General features: G+C 33.5%; 6 protein-coding genes across 10 annotated transcripts; 4 read left to right on the top strand and 2 right to left on the bottom strand.

Moving 5' to 3' along the window:
- Positions 1–1,755: 1,755 nt before the first annotated feature.
- LOC142983914 (uncharacterized) lies at positions 1,756–3,723 on the top strand. Its single transcript, XM_076131118.1, has 4 exons — positions 1,756–1,968; positions 2,290–2,443; positions 2,529–3,250; positions 3,356–3,723. The coding sequence occupies exons 1-4, from the start codon at positions 1,921–1,923 to the stop codon at positions 3,602–3,604; spliced, it is 1,173 nt and encodes a 390-aa protein (XP_075987233.1). The 5' UTR covers positions 1,756–1,920; the 3' UTR covers positions 3,605–3,723.
- A 326-nt stretch (positions 3,724–4,049) lies between these two features.
- Positions 4,050–5,037, top strand: LOC142983896 (DNA-3-methyladenine glycosylase 1-like). The gene has a single exon (XM_076131082.1). It carries the CDS (start codon positions 4,395–4,397, stop codon positions 4,971–4,973), a length of 579 nt encoding a protein of 192 aa, XP_075987197.1. The 5' UTR covers positions 4,050–4,394; the 3' UTR covers positions 4,974–5,037.
- Positions 5,038–6,218: 1,181 nt separating this feature from the next.
- awd (nucleoside diphosphate kinase) lies at positions 6,219–6,897 on the top strand. Its single transcript, XM_076131069.1, has one exon. It carries the CDS (start codon positions 6,248–6,250, stop codon positions 6,776–6,778), a length of 531 nt encoding a protein of 176 aa, XP_075987184.1. The 5' UTR covers positions 6,219–6,247; the 3' UTR covers positions 6,779–6,897.
- Positions 6,898–7,846: 949 nt separating this feature from the next.
- LOC142983844 (transcription factor Clamp-like) lies at positions 7,847–14,234 on the bottom strand. 3 transcript variants are annotated; one of them, XM_076130984.1, is made up of 11 exons: positions 14,081–14,234; positions 13,534–13,744; positions 12,754–13,066; positions 12,284–12,409; positions 11,446–11,592; positions 10,995–11,129; positions 10,342–10,645; positions 10,115–10,205; positions 9,616–9,692; positions 8,936–9,093; positions 7,847–8,816 (listed from the first exon to the last, which is right to left on the bottom strand). In XM_076130984.1, the coding sequence occupies exons 2-11, from the start codon at positions 13,681–13,683 to the stop codon at positions 8,674–8,676; spliced, it is 1,644 nt and encodes a 547-aa protein (XP_075987099.1). In that variant the 5' UTR covers positions 13,684–13,744; positions 14,081–14,234; the 3' UTR covers positions 7,847–8,673. The 3 variants fall into 3 exon arrangements, with proteins under 3 accessions (XP_075987099.1, XP_075987117.1, XP_075987108.1); XM_076131002.1 differs by lacking the exon at positions 14,081–14,234 and adding an exon at positions 13,971–14,068; XM_076130993.1 differs by lacking the exon at positions 14,081–14,234 and having other exon boundaries at positions 13,534–13,964.
- A 752-nt stretch (positions 14,235–14,986) lies between these two features.
- On the bottom strand, positions 14,987–19,615 carry LOC142983868 (cyclic GMP-AMP synthase-like receptor). 3 transcript variants are annotated; one of them, XM_076131047.1, is made up of 4 exons: positions 19,309–19,615; positions 18,950–19,114; positions 18,695–18,829; positions 16,041–16,179 (listed from the first exon to the last, which is right to left on the bottom strand). In XM_076131047.1, exons 1-3 carry the CDS (start codon positions 19,457–19,459, stop codon positions 18,699–18,701), a joined length of 447 nt encoding a protein of 148 aa, XP_075987162.1. In that variant the 5' UTR covers positions 19,460–19,615; the 3' UTR covers positions 16,041–16,179; positions 18,695–18,698. The 3 variants fall into 3 exon arrangements, with proteins under 3 accessions (XP_075987142.1, XP_075987162.1, XP_075987152.1); XM_076131037.1 differs by lacking the exon at positions 16,041–16,179 and adding an exon at positions 18,129–18,425; XM_076131027.1 differs by lacking the exons at positions 18,950–19,114; positions 19,309–19,615 and having other exon boundaries at positions 14,987–16,179; positions 18,695–18,828.
- A 537-nt stretch (positions 19,616–20,152) lies between these two features.
- Positions 20,153–20,966, top strand: mbf1 (multiprotein bridging factor 1). The gene has a single exon (XM_076131059.1). It carries the CDS (start codon positions 20,263–20,265, stop codon positions 20,701–20,703), a length of 441 nt encoding a protein of 146 aa, XP_075987174.1. The 5' UTR covers positions 20,153–20,262; the 3' UTR covers positions 20,704–20,966.
- Positions 20,967–21,929: the final 963 nt, after the last annotated feature.

The following is a 21,929-nucleotide window of genomic DNA, read 5'->3' as shown; positions in this document are numbered from 1 at the left end:
GTTTAGGAATCGCGGTTCAGCTTAGATTTTAACAGGGTGCGGAAAAGGTGATAGTGTTTTTATTCCTCGGATTCCTCTCATCCCAAACAATTTTCCGTTTAGTTTTAAACGAATTCAGTTTCCAGTGAGCCTATGTGTCGCCATGACAATTAATAAAGCTCAAGGTCAGACTCTAAAAGTTTTTTTTTTATAATCTTTATTTATTGAGGGCTTTTAACTCTATGAGCTTAAGTCAGCCCCATCACAACAAAAACAAAAAAAATGACACAGTTATTTTCTTAAAACTATAAAATATAAATTTATAAACACATTTCACCTCACTGGCTGGATAAACTAAAAAATTGCTAAACATTCCTATGTCTAAACAATTCAAATTTAAATTATTATAAAACTTTTGCCTCTAAACAACAATGTTTCAAAATCAACTAACTTAGGCCTTAAACTTTGTGAATTTCACTGTAAAATATCTAACTTATCTATTAAAAAGATTAAACAGCTGTCCAACGACCTCTCCACTGTTAAACATACTCCTAAGAAAATATTTACATTCGTCACAAATAACTCTAAATGCCAACTGAATCTTTTCGTCTACAGTTTTTTCTGATATAAAAATATTCTTTAAATTCCAAATTAAATTCAGTAAGTCAAATTTTTTCTGTTTAGTTTACTAGGTTGTTCTCCAGACATTTTCTCAAATTGTTCAGATTGTACAAAGCTGGGAATGGACTCAAACGAATCCACATTTTCACTCCGACTGCTTTTTGTCCTTGTGCTCTTTTCTTTTCGTTTGACGCTGTATTTATGTGCTAATATCGGGGAAGAAGAATTCATGTCTTGCCTATGTTTCGCCATGACAATTAATAAAGCTCAAGGTCAGACTCTAAAAGTTGTGGGTGTATCTGTCAGATCAGTGATCAGCTGTTTTTCGCACGGTCAATTGTATGTGGCTCTGTCCCGTGTTAGCAATCCCAGCAGCCTGTATACTTTCACCCCCGATGGCCATACGTCCAATATTGTATATAGAGAAGCATTACAGTAAAGTAGGTTTTAAATAAATAATAAGTATACCTATATTTAAAAAAAAACGCTGCTCATAGTCACTATTCCACGCGAACGAAGTCGCGGGCACAGCTAGTTTAATAATAAATACCTAAATAATCAGTGACTGGGTGCAGATGGTGTATTTTAAAATACTTGATACCTACTTTGATAGGTATCCCAACCGTTACAGGCGGCTCTACATTACAACAGTACCTATTCTAAAATAGTTTCTTTTACATTTCATTGATGCACGAAATTAAAATAATGTAGTAAAATTAATCTAAGTAACAGTTTTAACCAACCTACCAATAGCGCTGATAAAACTCGTAATTAGAAATCACTATTTAAAACTAAAAATATTGTAAGTTATTATAAGTGCGAATACAAGACGTAAAGCTTATAATTTTAAATTGAAAATGAATCTTAAAATCTAAGCAATGAATAAACACACTAAATAACACTTAATAGTACCTAATCATATAGGTACCTATTCTACTCCGGTGCTTTAACTGCTAAATTTAAAAAAAAGATAATTATTTTATTTTAATAGGTAACCAGCATTATTAATTTTAATAATTACCATTAATTATTCTGCGAGAAAAAAACTTAGCGTACATGCCTCAAAAACCAATCTATACCTAACAAATAAAACGAATACCCAACTAGATAATCATAACTTGATTATTGATACGCTTGGAAAAATTTAACTTGGCTGAATCTTGTTATCGTGGTCGTAAACTGTTTAACGAGCGCTTGTGCATTGTTAATTCTGTAAACATCAATCATGATAGGCAACTATTTTTTATATGAAAGAAGCTATTGAGCATTCAGCCATTAAATTAAATTTTTCATTGAAGCATCATTTACTTTGTAAGGAACATGTTTCCGTATTTCAGTGGTTGCCTATTTTTTATATTTTTACAGTGGGTATGTCATAATTACTGATCTGCTTCTCTTACCTCTGTGTTCACCAATTCTCTTGACCTCTAGATTTTTTTAATATTATCTTTAAAACCACGAATTGTAAAGCCAAATAATAATAGCTTAGATTCGATTACGTCTGTTTATTTTCCGCTACGTGGAAATAAGCTCCTAATTACTCCAAAACCATTTGATGGTTTACATAAAATATAACGACTGCCCCTAGTTTAGTATACCTTCATAAGCACTTTAAATATAATTTTAGTTACACACATATTTATTTATAATTTCTTTAGGCTATTTAATATTTCTCAAATCAATTTGCAGATTCAAGACGCAGTTTCCATGTCGTTATTGAACAAAGATTCTCTTTTATCAGCAACTGGCAATGCAGAACGTGGCGTAACAGATTTTATAATTGCTAAAGGATACATACCGAGAGATTCAGAACTACCAAAACCTTCGATCGTAAAAAATGTTGGTGGGTAAATAAACAGTGCTTGGTGTGTAATCTAGTATTTATGAGGATTGTGTTTAACATGACATTCTTCACATTTATTTTTCAGATAATGACGCTACTTATTTGCTCTCTAAACTGTCTGATGACGAACTTGTAAAGCTTCTCAGTGAGCAGCCCAACAAGAATGAATACAATGTAAAAGATTTAGTAAAAATTACCACCAATGATAAATTTCCTCAAAATTTTAATCCCATATCGGATTTAGGATCAAACAATCCAGCAGTATCTGAAAAAGGTGCACCACCACAACAGAATGCATTTTTTAGATTAGAAAATAAGGAAGTTGATCCGTTTGCGTCCTCAAAAACGGCAGATGTGCAGTACGCAGCTGTTCAAAAAATTAATAACTTATTATACAGTCGACCTGCAGAGCAAGAACCAGAGAACAGAGCTGAAGACGATGACGAGAAAAAGGAACTCATGTTTGATGTTCTTGTTGCACAATTAAAATCACTGTGTTGTAAACGAAATAAACCATTGAAACGTGATGATAAAACCAAAGACGAAAAGAAAAAATTAAAGCCGTTGTTGGGAGATATAATGCCTGCAGCTGTTACTTCCAAAAATTATAATCCGGAGCTCAGATATTCACAAATTACGATGCCAACTGAACACATGTTTTTAATAATAAATGATGAAATAAAAAGTAGTGGAAACGAGGAAGACGCACTCATATCAGTGGATCCAGACAGCCTGAGCAAAAATAGTAGTGTCATGTTATTGGGTCCAATAGCAACGCCTTTATCAGATACTCAGCTCCGACTAGTGGTAAGTAAAAACATTTGTAGGAACCGCGATTTATGAAACTGAATTAGGTATCTCAGGGTGAGGGTTTGAATACCGTCGAATAAACTTATGTTTCGAATGTTGCAGATGATGAGAATATCAAATGAACTCGCCAATCCAGAATATCTTCCACTCTTGCAACAAATATCAGAAGGGAGACTTAGTAATGAACACATAGGACTTCTTGATAGTCTTGTGTCTGGAGCGCAGTCAAGAAGGTACATGAAACCACACAGATGTAATCACCAATCTAAACTGGCCCGTATTTACGGAGGTCCTAAGTGGCTAATATGTACAGGATACCTTAACTTAAATAAACCTAGCTTGTATGATTAAAATTATATAAAGTTTAGATTTTCTTTAAAATTTACTTACACACATTTAATGATAAGTTAGTTAAAAACGTAATTACCTTATAAAACAAAAAACAAGAATTAAACCTGTTTAACACAATTTAAATCTAGTATAAATATTACCTTCTATTGTAAACGGCTTAACATCATCATTCATCACCTCAATCACCATTTTTGCTGCTGCATTGCGTGTCAAAAATCTGAATCTGACTCAAAAGGGGTAATGAAAATGAATAATTTCTCTATTCCGACTATACCTACGTTATTTTATGGCTGACCTATTAAAACAAATAAACAGTAGGTACTTTATTTGTATACAGATAAATTACTAATTTGATTGCAAATGTATTGGAGATACATGACTCTAATATTAAAAAATATCTACATAAAATTGTTTAGATTAGGATTAGGTTTACCTACCTATTGAATATTAGGGAAATAAAAGAATATTTTTTTACTGGCTACCTTCTATTTTAATCTGTGGTTAGAATGTTGGGTTCAGAAGTTTGCCTCGCCCAATCTGTCCTTTGTTGCTTAAAACTTGCCGGTGCTAAAGCTGTGATTATGAGTTAATTCGGGTTAGTAAATTATTTATTCGTACTAAAATCACTAAGTTTAAGCATATTTGATATTAGTACTAGCTTTCTGTTTCTTACCTCATATATGTACTTGTTACAAATTAGAGAACCTCAGTGATTTGAAGTTATCTATACCTAAGTATCTACGTGTGAAAAGTCTAACGTTGAGATATCGGCGGCGGTTTTTAAATCTAAATGTCAAACAACGAAAACACGAGATGTGGATGGTTAACAGACGACCCACTTTATATAAAATACCATGATGAAGAATGGGGTAAACCAGAATACGACAATTTTAATTTATTTGAAATGTTGTGCTTAGAAGGACAACAAGCTGGATTGTCGTGGTTAACAATACTGAAAAAAAGAGAGAATTATAGGAAACACTTTTGTAAATTCAATCCACATAAAATAGCAAAGCTAACGGAAGAGAACATGCGAAAACTCATCAATGAAGCAGGAATCGTCAGGCATAAAGGAAAAATAGAAGCAATAAAAAATAATGCTAAATGTTTTGTACAAATGGAGGAGAATGGAGAAGATTTTTCTAATTTCATATGGAGTTTCGTAAATCACACACCTGTAATTAATAACTGGAATTCTAACGCAGAAATTCCGTCTGAAACAAGTACGTCTATCGCACTATCGAAAGCATTAAAGAAAAGGGGTTTCAAATATGTTGGTGCGACTATTTGTTACGCATTTATGCAAGCATGCGGTCTGGTGAATGATCATATTAACAGCTGTATTTGCAAATCTGGAGTCCTATCGTAATTCATTATAAAAAAAAAGTTTTAAATAACTCAAAAGATGTTTAATATTTATCTACCCTACAACTAGCCACCGCCCTCTTGACCATAGAAACGCAGATTTACGAACCTATGCAAGTTTCAGTCAATAACAATATGAATTCAAATTTCTAATGGTAAGTTCCTATCTAATAGACATAACTCAGATGCGGGAAGTCTCCTTGGGTATATAGCTAACGCTTATTTAAATGTTTCAATCACACTCATAATATCCTTGAGCCCAAAGAGCGACATTTTGTAGTCTAGGGGATATTTTATATTAAAACTTAACTGGATGACAATTATACTGACTGATAATATAGTCCGACAACTTCCCAAGACTCTACGTCTTGGAAAGTGCGATTTATCGAGAGCATAATAAATTGAGAGTAGAAGACAGCAATCAATCAGGCAACTGTTGCCACTCAAATCTGCGGGTGAATGACCTCTACGTTTGATAAATCCTCACCGCCTTGCATAAAAGGTTCTCTCTCTGCTAAGTTGTCGGATTATGTCGATTGAGGTTTTATATAAATTAATCCGTTTGCATCTTCAATAGCATGATAAATAAAAAAAAAGCCTCCGGCAAATATACCCACGTATTAATCTAGTGAGTATACGATGAAAATATATTATACTAACACAAATATACAATGCATACAAATACATTTTGGTAATTATAAGAGAATATGTTCTGGCCCCAGAATCTTGGTTTCTTATGGTTACGCCTTAAACAATCATGACGAAGAATGGTTTAACATAACTTACTAAGATCTTCGGCACTAAATCATCCTGATAATGAAAATATATACATTTCGCTGTAATTAACCCGGACTGATCGTTTTTTTTTTCAAAATCACCTACGAAGTGCATCTCAAATCTTACGAATTCATCACCAATTTTATTGTCAATGATCGTCGAGCCACATCGGATATTGAATGCCCCGCTTACGCTTAGTGCCGTGCAACGGGTCTTATAAAAAACCAACATGCGATTAGGTTTTTACATTTATCAAGGTAAAAATATTTTTAAGGGCTTTTAATTCCAAAATGTTCATAGATGAATACTATTGATAATCCTTTTGACAATTTATATTTATAATTTCCCTTGATATCCTTGTATAGAGTGAGCTACTAAAATAACCCTAATCGCGTTATGTAAAGAATCACTGACATACATCTGTACATTTACAATTTGTATAGATCTGTGGACGAATTCGTGACGAGGTTGTGACGTGATACGAATAACCTTCTTTTTCGTATGATTGCCACTTTGCTCTACCTTTTAATACATCTCAGACGCGCCGGTTTCACGTTAGTAAAAATAATAATGGCGGAACAACGTGAAAGAACTTTCATCATGGTTAAGCCCGACGGTGTCCAACGTGGACTTGTCGGTAACATCATCGAGCGTTTTGAGAAGAAAGGCTTCAAGCTGGTCGCCCTAAAATTCGTCTGGCCATCCGAAGAATTGCTGCAGAAACACTACAGCGACCTGTCATCCAAGCCCTTCTTCCCCGGTCTAGTTAAGTACATGAGCTCTGGGCCAGTAGTACCTATGGTATGGGAAGGCCTCAACGTGGTAAAGACCGGCCGTCAAATGCTTGGCGCTACAAACCCCGCTGACTCTCAACCTGGCACCATCCGTGGTGATCTCTGCATTCAAGTTGGCCGCAACATCATCCACGGCTCCGACAGTGTCGAATCAGCCAACAAGGAAATCGGCTTGTGGTTTACCGAGAAAGAAGTTGTTGGATGGACCCCAGCTGCCGAAAACTGGATTTACGAGTAAATTGTAGCCCTAGCGTTTAAGTTGTAATATAACCTTTCACCACGTGTTAGGTTATGTTTTTTTTAAGTTATTCCGTGATATAATATCTGCTACACACTTAATAAAAGTTTAATTATTTACTGGCTGCCTTTTATTTGTGATGTACCGAAAAATTAAAGAAAATTGTAGTTCTTGCTAACGTCAATCTTATCATAGTTACATTGACAGGCTTATTAAAATTATGATGACGTTAATCGTTGTGATTCCGTTTTATAATCTCGCTTAGCTCTCCTCACGATAAACATTCGATTTTAAACTGAAATGTATTTGCTATTAGTAATATCGATGGCTCTAAAAAAAGTAATTTTCATGCTGCACTAAAATAATTGTATAAAGCAGATTCAAAAAGCCGGTAACGGTTTTCAGATCGTTCCGTGTTGTATAGTAGCACCGGTCCTTTGACCATATCCGGTTTCTGTTTTCGTCACTGGTAGGTTTGAATTAATCACATTAAAATCCATTCAACTACCTGCCTGCATTTGGTTAGATTTAGGATTTCATATTTTTTTTACTTAATTAATACATAAGATCATGATAGCTAAAACCTGCATCCTCAGTTGATTAGCTTGCAATAAACAGGCTTTATATAGACATGACAAGACAATAATAACTGGTAGGTATAATTAAATAATTATTAAAGGTATTCTATGACATAATTGGTCTCTGCAATGTTATTTGACCTAGACTTGAAACCACAGGACCAGGACAGAAGGACTCAATCCCACCCTGATGGACAAGAAAGAAAAATAATATATCGGCGTACACTCTGACTTTGACAATGAACTATATCTTTAACCTTACCCTTTGCACTCATATCTCTTCATCTAACTCCGACAGCTTCGTATTATATTAATTAGCGTTATTAGCAAAATATTGCGTAACGTAATCTCGGGTTTAAGTAAACAATAACATTTATTATCTGTTTTGAGCTAATAAATCCATATTTAGCTTCATTCAATTAAATATGGAGGTACGTCAGATGTTTCATCACCAATTTAGACGAAGGTTAACTAAAATAAAACAAAAAAAACCATTCTAGACAAAATTTTACTATTTAATATTTTATAATTAAAAATTCCAGTTGTAACTTACAAAACGCATCATTGTGATGCGATCGCTTCTGGATGAGCTGTACTTACTACAATATCAATACATAACTAGCGTCTAAATAAAAATAAAAAGTAGGCAGATTTGTATAATAGTTATTACATAATATTGTATTGCAGAAAACCATTTACCTAGATAAATTATTGCTTCTAATATTGGTAAGTTCATCCCATCCACATCATATAACAAAACTTCATTGACATACTATTCGATATGCTAAAATACTAAATCACATAGGCTTCAAGTGACGCACCTGATTTATTTATTTACAAATGTATTAACTTGTATAACAGGAAATACAGAACAAATAAAACTGGTTATTTTATCCACAGCCCATAATTTTCACAAATAGGCTAAAAATAACCACTTAAAACAACAATATCCCAATTATATACCAAGAAAAAGGAATGCCTTTTTTCAAACCTATATCACATTAATGAACTCATGTTCTAAGTAAACACATAAATAAATAAGTCATTTATGCCATCATTTCAAGTGTCAAGTTGCATTCCCTTCTTGCTCGGCGTTCAACGAAGAATAAGTGTGGAAGAATATGTTTCATGGAGCCGCTCTAGTTATTCTATGTCAATAGGATGATTTTAATTAATTGGGCTTTCATTATCACAATATATTCGTCCGTCTGGAAGAATATTTACAGTCTCTTGAGCGTTGACATGGATATTCGCCTAGGTTATATAAAATTATGAAACAGGGTGGGGTCATCAAGTAACACAAAAGAGCTGTTAGGCTCAGAGTGTTTGTTCAGTGTGGTGTTCCACCTCAACGGCGGGCTGTGTGCTCTGTTGCTCAGTACTTTGTTGTTGCGTTTGTTGTTGCTGTTGTAGTTCTTGCTGGTTCTGCTGTATTCTCGAAGGTAAAGGCGCCGTTTGACCTGTAAAAAATGTTCAATAAATGATTTCGTCTTTTAACCTGTTTTCTTATTTTACACTTAAAGCAACCGACAACTTTTTACTTTAATTAAAACAATCTACGTATGTATTATAATCGTACCATATTTGTCATGAATCCCTCGATGTCTCTTGAGCGCGAATCGGTCTGCAAACGCGGCGGTACATATGTCGCATTTGAATGGCTTCTCTCCAGAATGCACTTTAGCGTGGTTCTTGAGGTGAGCCGCTTGACTAAACGCCGATCCACATGTCTCGCACCTGCATTACGTATAAGTATGTTTTATATTTATAAATAAGTGGTACTGGTTTATTATGATGCTCTTCTCCTTTTTCTCCTGTTTCAGAAGTTGACAAGGATAATTAGAAAACTAATTAATAATTGTACACATAAAAAAAATATGTACCCATCGTGATTCCGAGAGATAACCAATGAAATGAACTAAATAAGCTCGATAAGATTATGATCTGAGTACATCAAAATTGTATTAAATCAGTACATGAAATAATTTACTCCAATATCACAGATTTGTATTTATATTAGAATTTTAAATGTTGGTTTTACCAACTGCTTTTATTAAGAAGAAGATAAACTAAAGATATTAAAAGCCATTGGTACATTGCCCGAAATTTTCAAATAACATATATATCTAAATCTTGATTGTATGAGCCATGATCTATACATTTGCACTAGGATGTCTCTCGCTGTCTTCCCTCTGACTTTCAAACGTACTATTGGATCAGTTCTAGCAAAGTAGGTAAGTAGGTATTATATGCACTTACTTGTACGGCTTCTCTCCCGTGTGAATGCGCCGATGATTCCATAAAGTCGCGTGTCTAGCGAAGCCTTTGTCACATACCTGCACAACAAACATGTGTGTAGTTTTATGCACTTATCTATGACCGTATCTGTTGCCTTCACTAACTGTTACAATTACTTAATACAAACAAAATGTAATTCCACAAATGTATTGTTTCTCGTGTTTCACTTTTGACTACATTGAATAAGCTCTTCATATCATAATATTCATCAGAAATTTATCTAATGCTAATTAAGTCCTGTCAGCTACCCTATTGCCCTCATCCTAGAAAACATAAGCTGAGGCGAGCTTCAATTGTATTTTTCAGTTACTTTACTTTTGTTTTGGCCAGCTATGTTATGAGGCTTTAATTAATTTTAAAAAATGGTTTGTGTTTTCAATGTTGAGGAAATCTGATTTTAAATATTAATTATTTTGATAAAAATTACTGTTTGAATATATTTCATACATTTTTAACTTACCTCACAAACATATGGTTTCTCTCCTGAATGTGTTCTTTCATGATTTTTCAAATGTGGTGACTGGGAGAACTGCATACCACATGTGTTGCATCTGGGAAAACATAAAAACGATCACATACCTACATTCTAATTGTATGTAAGCCACCAAATAACAGGTTCTGGAATCTGAACTTTCAGCTTTACAATATTATAAGTAGAATTAAAAACAAAAGTTGCTATTTACGTACCTGTACGGTTTTTCCCCAGTATGTATTCTTGAGTGATTTTTAAGATAAACAGCCTTAGCAAATGCGATCCCACAAATACCGCATTTAAAATTCTTTTCACCCGAATGCAACTTCTTATGCGACCATAACGACGAGTATCTTGCAAAGGATCCGCCGCAAATATTGCAGTGGAATGGTTTATCCATATTTGATTGATTTAACTTATTCTTATTGCCTCCTACAAATATTATACCCGAACCATTGCAGTTCTGACATTTTGTTACTGATGCTAAGTTTCTCCTCTTCACAGGATGATGTCCAGGTACTAGAATAAATATGCACTGTAATAGGTACCTTGGAAATAGAGGCAGTTTTAAGTCAAAATTAAGCTGCTATATTTTTTTTAGTTATGCTTTAACAATTTAGATATTAAAAACCTCAATAGAATGTGTTATTCAAACTCCTATTTGAATATTTTCCAGTATCCCAGAGTTCAGTAACAATTCCAGTACATAGCAAAAACGATTGGATGGTTTTCATAATTATGATTATACACTTTAGGCTATAGCGAGGGTGATGTTTTCTTCAGAGTTAGGAATAGTCTGGGATCTTGTGATTAAGGCAGTAATATGCCAGGTTACTTTAAAAATAATGTATTGTGAAACAGTACTCACAAGGTTTTTGCTGTTGATTTTGTTGATTTGTCTGGGTGGTAGAAAGTGGATCACTTGATGGCTGCACACTCCTAACTTCACTGACTTCAAACTTAAGGTTTTCTTCTGACGCCACAAACACATGTGTCGCATTCACTAAAACATAACAGTAAAAAAGTTTAATGTCGAACCTTTGTGGTGTTTCACAAAAAAATCTTAGGTGGGGTAGAAAAGTACATATTTCTAAACATCATTCATGTTATACCTAAACATACAGGTAAAAGTGGATAAAACACATCCACGTTTTAGTTTCTTATACAAGGAATTTAGGACAATACTATAGAAAATAATATAGTTACTAAGTAGATTATTTTTTGATAGGACAAATAATAATATGTTAAATCATTGTTCACTGTTATTTTGATGCAATAAATATGTCTAAAAAAGCTATTAAATATAAAAAAAATCTTACATTGATTATTTCTCTGCTGATCTACAGAATCCTGTGCAATACAATTTTCACATCTTATTAGCTTAGGTCCCTTTCTCTTGGGGTTGTTGGCAATAGGGCCACCACAGGTAATACATTTCTGGATTTTGTCTAATATAACTGGCTTTGCTGTGGAAAGAAGAGGTAACAATTAATTATATGACATTCAGTTTTTAGTTAAAAAGGTTCATGTTTAATCAGTAGCGAAAGAAGTAATCTTTATTAACAATTCTTGTGGCAAGAGGCACTTGTTATAGGGTATATAAGATACATCAATTAATAATTATTTTGGAATCGGAATCGAACCCACTATATCCAGTGCAATAAATAGGTAATGCTATCACAGTAGAGTAGCTAGGTTGTTTGATGTCATTGTGCAGAAACTAAGGCCCCCTAAAATACATGATATGATGAAAAAATATGGTTTGTTGATCAGGAGGCCCATTTGAGCTAGAAGGCCACTACAGGCAGTACACTGCACTGCCTTTCCATAATATTAGGTCTGAGAAAAAGTCTTTTCGCATTATAGTATGTATGAACTTGTTATAAAATCTTTTCTCTACACAAAAAAGCTTGATATTTGGGTACCTCACGAGCTCACTGAAATGAACCTTCTACTCATTAGTGACTTTGAAGACAAAGAGATTTTATTACAACTTCATACCTACTATAATGCGAAAAGACTTTTTCCCCAACATATTATTAACATAGCTATGCCACTGTCAGCAATCGCCATTTCTGACATGCCAGTTGCCACACAAAAAGTCAATAATAAAAATGCCTATTGACATGATCATTTACTTTTTTCCTGCATACTTACTGTCTTGTATTTGTACATGATGTTGTTGCTGTTCACTTGGATCAGATGAGAGTATCTGAATGTGAGGAGGCATGGCAACATCATTCCCTGTGCTCACACCAGTGGCTACTACAGTGATGTTGTTCTCTGAAACCAAAATACATGGTATAAAGTAATAAGTACCGAAAATATTTTAAGATTATTGTTCAAGCTTTTAATTACCACTAAATGTGATTTTAAACAACTTTTATTATAACAACAGTTACTGAAGTAAACTATGAGTAAATAATCAAATCATTTATTGCTTACGGAGTTTTATAAAAGTCTTATTTGTTAAGGTCTTATAAATTGATTATTTAATAGTCTTTATCAAGTATTGCAAATTTTACAGTAGTTATTTAGGCAGGTATAAGTATATTAGAGATAAAAATGTAATTGATCATTGGACAGAATCCATTAAATAAAATACTGTTAAAAATTCTTTAATTTACCTGTATCCTGTGCATGTATTCTTTTATGAGCATTAAGTAGAGTTAAATGTCCAAACATGAGACCACAGACGTCACATTTGAAACTAATATTTGATATAGTATTTTGTATTCCATTAGGTGCAATTTGCATTTGATTGACCAATGCATAGTTTGCATAGGAGAATGGTTGAGCTATGTAACAAGTCTTGTCATCACTTGTAGTCAGTTGGGTTATGTTTACTCCTCCGGCAACACCACCTGTCCCACTGGCTGCAGTTGTGCCAATCTTGCCTATCATATTCACATTGGTGGTGTAACAAAATGTAGGAAACTCCTGAAAAATTAAATAAGTTACTGTCAGTCATGTAACTTTTTGAAATATTCACATTATTTTACAAATCTTTAACATTAGTAAACCTCTTTGTTTCCATGGGCATGTCAGCAATATTTATCTGACCCAAAAATATCTAATTACTAGCATGACAACTATATTTCACGTTTTAATTCAGTAGCAATCAGACTAGACCAAAGTTCTGAAGAAAATGCTGAATGATTTCCAGTTAAACTTTTACACAATAGATAGTCAGGTCAACATGCTAAAAACTAACTGGTTTTGATTTTACTCAGTAAGTTATAAGTTAACTATTAACTATAGTCATTATTGTGACAAAACTATGCTGTTCTTGTTTGATGATACTTTTACAGTTTACAATGTAGTCGACACTAGTCGATCATTAGCTTTAGCCAGGTGTCCCGAAAAGATCGTGATCATTTTATTTTAATGTTGCTGTAGGTACGTACCTGTTGTTGTTGTTGCTGTGTTTGTTGCGTCTGTTGAGCATTCTTTTGTTGAACGTTTTCAATATTTTTCCCCTGCGACTTCTGAGTTGGATGCTCTTGATACTGCAGCGTCGGCACTGTGCCGGTTTGAACGGCGTTTGTCGTAAACATAGCGTATAATAATTATCACTTCATCACAATAATCCTTTCACATAAGCATTGTCTATATTTGCTAAAACATAAATCACATAAATTAAACACATTTGAGAACATTTCTAATATATCACTAAAAGCGCGGCTAATTGTACGTGAAAGAGAAACTCAAAACACAAAGTGCGAAGGTAACGGGAAATATTTCTTATCAGTCTACTCTACTCATAAAAAGATCATTCGTTTAAGAAGGCAGTGTCTCCTGAATAGTCGATATATGCAAGAAAAGGATGACGGAATATCCATACGCGCTACGAGTAAACGGACGCCATTGTACTCCAACAAGAGGTGAGACGCGGTCACGATAGAAATTGAAAGGCACATCAATAACGACAGGAAGTTAATCAACGTTGCTGACCTGTTTTCAAGTTTTAAATATTTCCTCCAAATACCCTGGAAATACTTTATTTTAATTTCAAAAGGAAGCAGAATATTTTATTTCTGTCTCACTTTCTTGTCCAATTCTCCATCTCACGATTGAAATGAAATGGCGATACAATACAAATAAAATGGCGGCCGTTTGGAGGGCGGGCTATTTTCTATAAAGTTGCCATATCAGAAAAATAATTGTTATTAACTTTAATGAGTACGGGCTACATAAGCCTCACTATGTTAATATCGCATTCTAGTTGTGTATAACAAACCGCTATATGCTGCGAATAATCATGAAGTATTTACATTGAATTAAGAGAAGAAACGGATTAGCTGAATAAATATTTTGATTAAAAGTACTAACCTAAACCGAACAGAAATATTAAATTTTGCGTCCTGTTGAAAATAATTTCTAGGAGCGATGTCGAGGGTTATTGTGCTTCGATCGCCCGATTGATAGAACCTAATGTATATACCAAAGCTATAAACTATTACGATGCAACGCATCTCGGTTGCGTAGTGGCTTAGAGTGTTCGCCATCACCATACAGGGCCGATATCGCTGCGATTGGGTTCGTTTCCCACAGGGATCAATAAATACCAATAAGAATTTATGTTCACACATACCTGAATAAAATCACACATACTAAAGCCGAAGGTGTAGGCAGATATGTATGAAATAAATCCATGTTATGCAATGCAACCGGTAACCTGCTGATCACGGTAGGTGAGGTTGGACTGAGTAGTCTCTTGTTGAGTGTAGGTAAACATAAAGTACGCAATGATCCTTTAGAAACCCTTATTAAAATTAACAACAATTGCACACTTATTATTTAAAATAAAAATAAAAAAACTGTGTCATTATTTTTTTATTAAATAATAATAAAGTACAAATCAATAATATATTTATACTTATCAGTTATTTGTTTGTTTTGAGAAATATTTATTTACTGTACTTGGATCTCGGAATTGATTTCGTTCTATGTCACTGATAATGTTAGATATTCGGTTAGACCAATTTTTACAGGTTTCTGGTTTAATCTTTTCTAGAAGATTATGATCAGGGCACCAAAAATTTTTAATAGTTGCAACTGCTAAATTGTCTCTCAATTTACCCAACATATGCAGTAGTAAAAATGTAAGGGACTTCTTTTTCCAAAATTTCTCATCCGTTTCTACGATCTCCCACAAAAACAACGTTTTTATAAAATAACTTGCTAGTTTGTCAAATTCCTGAACATCTCTAAATAATTTAAGAAGTTTAAGGGTACTCTTCAAGTTATTCTTATTGTCTGTATAATATCGTTCTTGGTAAGGAAACGCCAATCTCCAACTAAAATCATCATCACTTGGTTTTGGAACAGCGAAATAATAGGGCACATTAGTCTTTTTCACTTTTTCAAAGTCAATCTGTGTACGTAGCGGTATTTTGGGCAGTTCAAAACGTAAGGTCGGCACTAGATCAACGTCAATAACGTAACTATCGTCTAAGTGAATAGTTATAGTGTTTGCTGGACCCGACATCTTAAAATTTAATTTAAAAATCTTGTCTTTAACCTTTAAAATTCTTTTTCCATCTTCTTCTGGTAGTTGGTATAATGCTGCATCGACCACGCCCTGCATCCAGGCTCGAAAATTAGGAACTGATAAACGATGATCCGAGTTGCACCAGAACTCAGTTTTATCAAATCCTTTCATAGCTGTCACGGGCATTTTCGATAATCTACGAAATTCTTCAGGCATTTTTATACTTGTGTATGCATGTTTTTGAGACTCCAACATAATTTTATTATAATTAACGTGTACAGTTAGAATGACATTAAGATCATATTCGGTTGGTTGTCCCACACGCAGACCGTCGAAATAGCTACCCAAATACTCTACTTTTGGTTTCATACTGTCAAACAAATTATCACATTTTCGCATAATTTTTAAAAGTTCTTCTAATACCGTGTAAAGCACAATATTGTTATTTTTCTTCTCTTGCTTCTTAATTCGCACGTATCTTTTATTTATGACTTGCAGAATTTGTTCTAATGTTTTCACTTTTACAGCTTTTCCTTCTTTTCTTTTGTTAGCCATATTCCTGAAACAAATAAGAATAACATAACACTATTAACACTCATAATATGCTCAGCTCTAACAATGAAGAAAAACATGATCACATTTCTTGAGAGCGGGCATGCAAAGATCAAAACCCACACTATGTCACCCACAAAACTAAATAAAATGGTCTTTAGGAGGTTACAAACCTAATAATTTTTCGTTTAAAACTTGCTTATTTCTTGATCCAACTTCTACACACTTGTGCGCAGGCGACCGTTAACATAGTATTTGACGCACAGTATTAACAGAACTACATTTATGTAGTACCTATATCGAGTACGTACTATAGTATAAGTACATTTTTGACTAGGTGAAGTCCCGCATTGGTGACACAATGTTGCTACAGGAAATATTAAGTCATGGGGAATAAGGAAATTAGATGTCTTTGTATATAAAGTGCTGAATGCAAAGTGAGTACTTGACTGGGTTAACGAAAAATAATTAAGCTTGTACCTACTCATAAAAGGTTCATCCATTTTTTTCAGACTAAATGGTAAATAATGATTAAATTGTATTTATTTTAGACAAAGACATTTTAATAGGCACTTATTTTATACCAACGAAAATACGCTCGTTTTGACTGTTGTCAAGTACCCAATTGATAAGGTTGTAGGTATTTACTCTAACTAATGAATGCGTGGGATAATGTTAGTCTGATAATAATATTGGTCCAATTATTTAGGTATAGACACGTATCAATCTAAGAAAGAATACTAAAATACCGGCGCTAATAATAATAATAATTAAATAATAGATAGGTAATATTAGGTCACCACGCCGAAACCACTGCATCGGGAGGTCGTGGGTTCGATTCCCACACGGAGCAATTATTTGTGCGATCCACAAATAATTGTTTCGGGTCTGGTTGTGCTCTGTGTCCGTTGTTTGTATGTTTGTAAAAGTCCCCGCGACACAAGAGCAATTCTTAGTGCGGGAGTTGTCTTTTTAAGAAGATTTTTAAGAAGATTGTTAAACGACTCTTTACCAAATATTCATATTTTTGGTTACTTGGTCTTTTATTATTAGATCTAAATCATTATCTGTGAAACATGTAACTAGATCTAGCAGATGTTTACAACCAAAATAAACATGATATAGACTATCCAGGATCAAAGAAATTTTCAAAATTACGTCTGTCCAGGCAATGTCGTACACGGGCGGATAAGTGGCATTCAAAACATCAAAGTTTATTAAATATTTTAGTAGCTAGATATATGAATACCGTGTAGTTGTTGATAAAAACAAAGGCTGGGGGTTAACCAGTCAGCCGGCGACCACGGCGAGTGTAACTTGCGCCGAAATGTTAGGCATTCCAAAGTAAAATGCGTATTCGCGTTAATTCCCGTATCCTATTATATTATATGCAACGCAAAAGTTTAATAGTTATAAGGATGGGGTGCCTTATATGGATTGTTTCATGAAAACCAGAGTGGCAAAATATATGATCTATTTTAATAATAACAAGTACATGAAAAAGTTTAATCTTATTCAACAATATAGAAATTATTCACATTCATGTTTCTGACTGGTTTTCTTTGCTGTTTAATAATGATGTCATCTGGAGATGGGGTAGCGAAGTCAAATACTTTGATATTATTTATGGGTATGTTTGTCTTTATATATGGTGCAGCCACAGGTCTATAGCGAGCACAAAGCACTTTACCAAACGGGGAGCATTTCCCTATTTTATGTTTAAGTGTATACCTCATGTCTGTTTTTATAGGTAACAGTGGAGGTAATTCTTCGCCTACTATTGCTAAGTTGGATATTTTTTCTAAATTCGAATCATCCTCAACCTTTTTTATTTCATCTACGGTATCCACAGGTATTTCTATCTGTCTATCGTTTTCAGCTGGCAATGATTTAGAAAGTTGTATAGCTGGTATTAAGTCAATCATGAAAGTAGACTCATGAAGAGTTACTTTTTGCATGGTTTTCTCAATTTCCTTAAGTTGTTGACTGCCACTCTCTTTTGTTTTGAGCATATTGTTTAATTGTATTGCCAGGACTTCATTAATGGGGAGTTCACTCATACTTAAATTAGTATCAGGCACTTTCAACATTTCTCCAACATCTCCCAGAGCTCTTTGAACATTTAATAAAGGAGGCTTAAATGATTTTGTATTAACTTTTTGGTGTGTTTTGCATGCATTTGCAAGGTGATGATTCACCAAGTCAGATAAACAGGAAAATGAACTTGAATCTTCCATTTTTATTTTTATTATACTGTAACAATTCAATAAATAAATAATGAGGGTCTAAACCTGGAAAAATCGTGAATAATGAGTACTAAGTTAATGGAAGGTTAACTATCAGGAAAACATTACAATGCCAGAAAAAGTGGGTACATTGCAAAACAGAGAAGAAAGAAGAAAAGCTTGACAGTGCTTGATTATACCCCAAGAATGTAAAAGGTCACTTCTTGAACAATAGCCTTAAAGGAATCATGGCCATGGAAAAGAGCTAGTGTAAAAAATAATTAAAAACCTCCTCACCTTATTAATCTGAAGCAAACTTTGGATCTGATTCAAAATGAGTCTTAAACTTCTCAAGTGCTTCCTGGACAGATTTAAAATTTTCTACTTCAATATCGTCTGTGTTTTCTTGTTTCGGATTTTGAACTAAATGACCTGTACAGAAAAACAGACTCAGACACATTTTTAAAGCAAGGATTCATTATGTTTGTTCCAAATATGAAAGAATTATAATTTACATCTATTAGAAAATATTAGTAAGCATTCCATAATAACCTTCTTTTGGTGTAACATATGCATGTTCCATATTCAAATACTTCTTAGTTTTACATGTATATTTTAAGTTTTTTTCAGCCAATTTATCAAATAATGGGTCCTCAGTTTTTGGATCTGGATCTTCTTCAAAAAACAAATATGTTCCTAATGGCTGTTCAAACTTACCTGAAATATAAGCAAATAATCAATCAAATAACATTATAAAATCATATTTTTCCTCCTTTTTTAAATGTAATGTAAATAAACTGTTGTGGTGAAATAAGCTTGTTAATAAGAATTGGTATAGTTATACATAATTAAATAATAATTTATTACTTAATATTAAATAATTTCGTGTATTGAATGAAAGCAACATCAACCTGTGAAAAAGGTATCATCCATCTGAATAATAGGACTTTGTTCATTTATTCCGAGAACATGGACTGATCGAAATTTTTCAATATTCACTGTATCTTCGAATTCGGCATACACTAGTATTTCTTCTTCAGAGTCGCTTATGTCATTACTCATGTTTCTTTAAAATACAAATGCACTTGACTGTGCAACATAAATATGTTTTATGTGCTGTTCGCAGGGTAGATTGTACTTTATTTATTATTTTCTATAATATCATGTGTTGCTTTGCAAGTTGACATTATTGACATTTGACAATGTTGACTTTGCTACTTGATAGTGCTACGAATAGTGCTTGCAATACACGACAAGGTTATAGATTGAAAAAAAAACTATTCTATTCATAACGAGAGAAACCTACTAAAATATGTACCTGTATAAAAAAGTTTGGATATAAGAATTTAGAAAGATTAGACTAATTTTATAAAAACAATATATAGGTAATAAGTTCGTAAAAGTATCGCCAAAGAATTGAACATAAGTTACAACAAGCAGGTGTTTTGGAAACCAAACAAAAATTATACCAAGTGCAGTGAACGTCCGGTTAAATGTTCTACCAATCGGGCTATCAAAGTACAACAGCTTTCGCCGTTCGTTACAACTTTCAAATCTTTATGAGCTGATTTGATAACCGTTTATGACGATGTAGCAAAATTGTTTTGTGATTTACGGAAAACAAATAAAATTTAAGAATGATCTGCTCGCTGAATCAATTTAATTACAAGATTTTTTTAATTAATTTAGTCGATTTTGCGAAGCGAGTTAGAACAATAATAGACAATGAAGTCGATTAAGAAAAAACAACTCTAATCATAGGACGGGAGCAGCAACCATAGCCCGACACGCACGAAGCAAGCAGAAAAATTTTTGTAGATTCAGATAACTTGTGAAACCAGTGGTATATTTTTATCTGCGTTAAAATGTCTGACTGGGATACAGTCACGATCCTTCGTAAAAAGCCACCAAAAGCATCAGCTTTAAAGACTGAACAAGCTGTAAATGCAGCACGCCGTCAAGGTTTACCAGTTGAAACTCAACAAAAATTTGGTGCTGGAACCAACAAACAACACGTTACCACTAAAAACACAGCAAAACTTGATAGAGAGACTGAAGAATTGCGTCATGAGAAAGTTTCTCTTGATTTGGGAAAACTCATAATGCAAGGAAGACAAGCTAAAGGCATGAGTCAAAAAGACTTGGCAACTAAAATATGCGAAAAACCTCAAATTGTAAACGATTACGAAGCCGGTCGTGGAATACCAAACAACATTGTACTCGGTAAAATCGAAAGGGCAATTGGAATAAAACTACGAGGAAAAGAAAGAGGCCAACCACTACAGCCTCCTGGAGGAAAGAAATAACGGATTCCCTGGGAGGCGAAGACTAAACTCCGATTTGTTTATTGCATAATTGTAATTCTATCTCATTTTTTGCTGTTGAATGTGTTCTTATTATTGTATACTTACGAAAACTAACAAAGTAAAATGATGTAAGCATTTATTTTCCTCTGGAATGTTCCATCTGTGATGTGTTACCACCAAGGAAAAATGTTCAGTTCACATTGAATTTGAAGACAGTGGTGGAAAGGTGATGTGATATGCAATAAAATAGCTATTTATGATTACCTGTTCTTTTATTCCATTCAATTTTATGGAGTATACTAAAAATACAATGTGTCGGAAAGTGGCGTTTATTGTGTCTAACAATAGCATACCAAATTCTTGATATAAATATAGTATTTCATGTATTCATTCTGCATATCATGATTGGATATTCAGCTATCTTATTGTAGTAATCGAATTCAAGTGCACGTGTTATTATTGTGCAATCAAAGCCAATATGCAGTAGACCAATATGAGGTTATATTTATATGTCAAAAACAATAGTGACACTTGAGTCTTTTTTTATTTAGCAGTAGAACAATCTTTTAATCATTGTAAATAAACATACTTCCGGCTTTTTCGATTTTTATAGTTAGAACAACCCATAAATACCAATTTTTATTATAATTGGTTTGTGTTATCGAAACCTACCAATGTACTTAATCAATTTGATAAGAAATATACAATGCAGAGGGTAATATACTGGCAGTAATTAAGATGATTAGTATTTCGCTATTGCTTCATGAACACCAAATTAACATCATATCTTATGCCTTGGTGCCCTTAATTTTTTTTTATCAATATAAAGGTAGTTAGGATAAGGTTTCGACCATTCTCAATGTTATCATGAAACTGATTCTAGATGATCCTCAGTCTATTTTTAAGTTTTACTGGTGCATAATAATAATATCGCCCTCTTATCTTCATACCTGTATCAGTTTTATTAAAATATGTCATCTACGCAGGTCTTTGGACACTAGTAAAAACAACCCTTACATTTTGACTATTTTTGACTCAAACCCAAAGCAACGGATGCACATTATATTAAAATATTTAAGCTACCACTAAATAGATGAGTGCCAGTTAGACTAACTTAAAAAAACATGGAAACGAAGTTTTAGTCCATCTACGCACGTGAATATTTTCACTACAATATCAGCAACAACGAGTTCTTCAGTAAATGGAAAATCGGACTTCTTTGGCTA

This window comes from Anticarsia gemmatalis, chromosome 2 (genome assembly GCF_050436995.1).
Source record: "Anticarsia gemmatalis isolate Benzon Research Colony breed Stoneville strain chromosome 2, ilAntGemm2 primary, whole genome shotgun sequence".
NCBI classification, from domain to species: domain Eukaryota; kingdom Metazoa; phylum Arthropoda; class Insecta; order Lepidoptera; family Erebidae; genus Anticarsia; species Anticarsia gemmatalis.
This window is presented reverse-complemented; position numbering and strand designations above follow the sequence as displayed.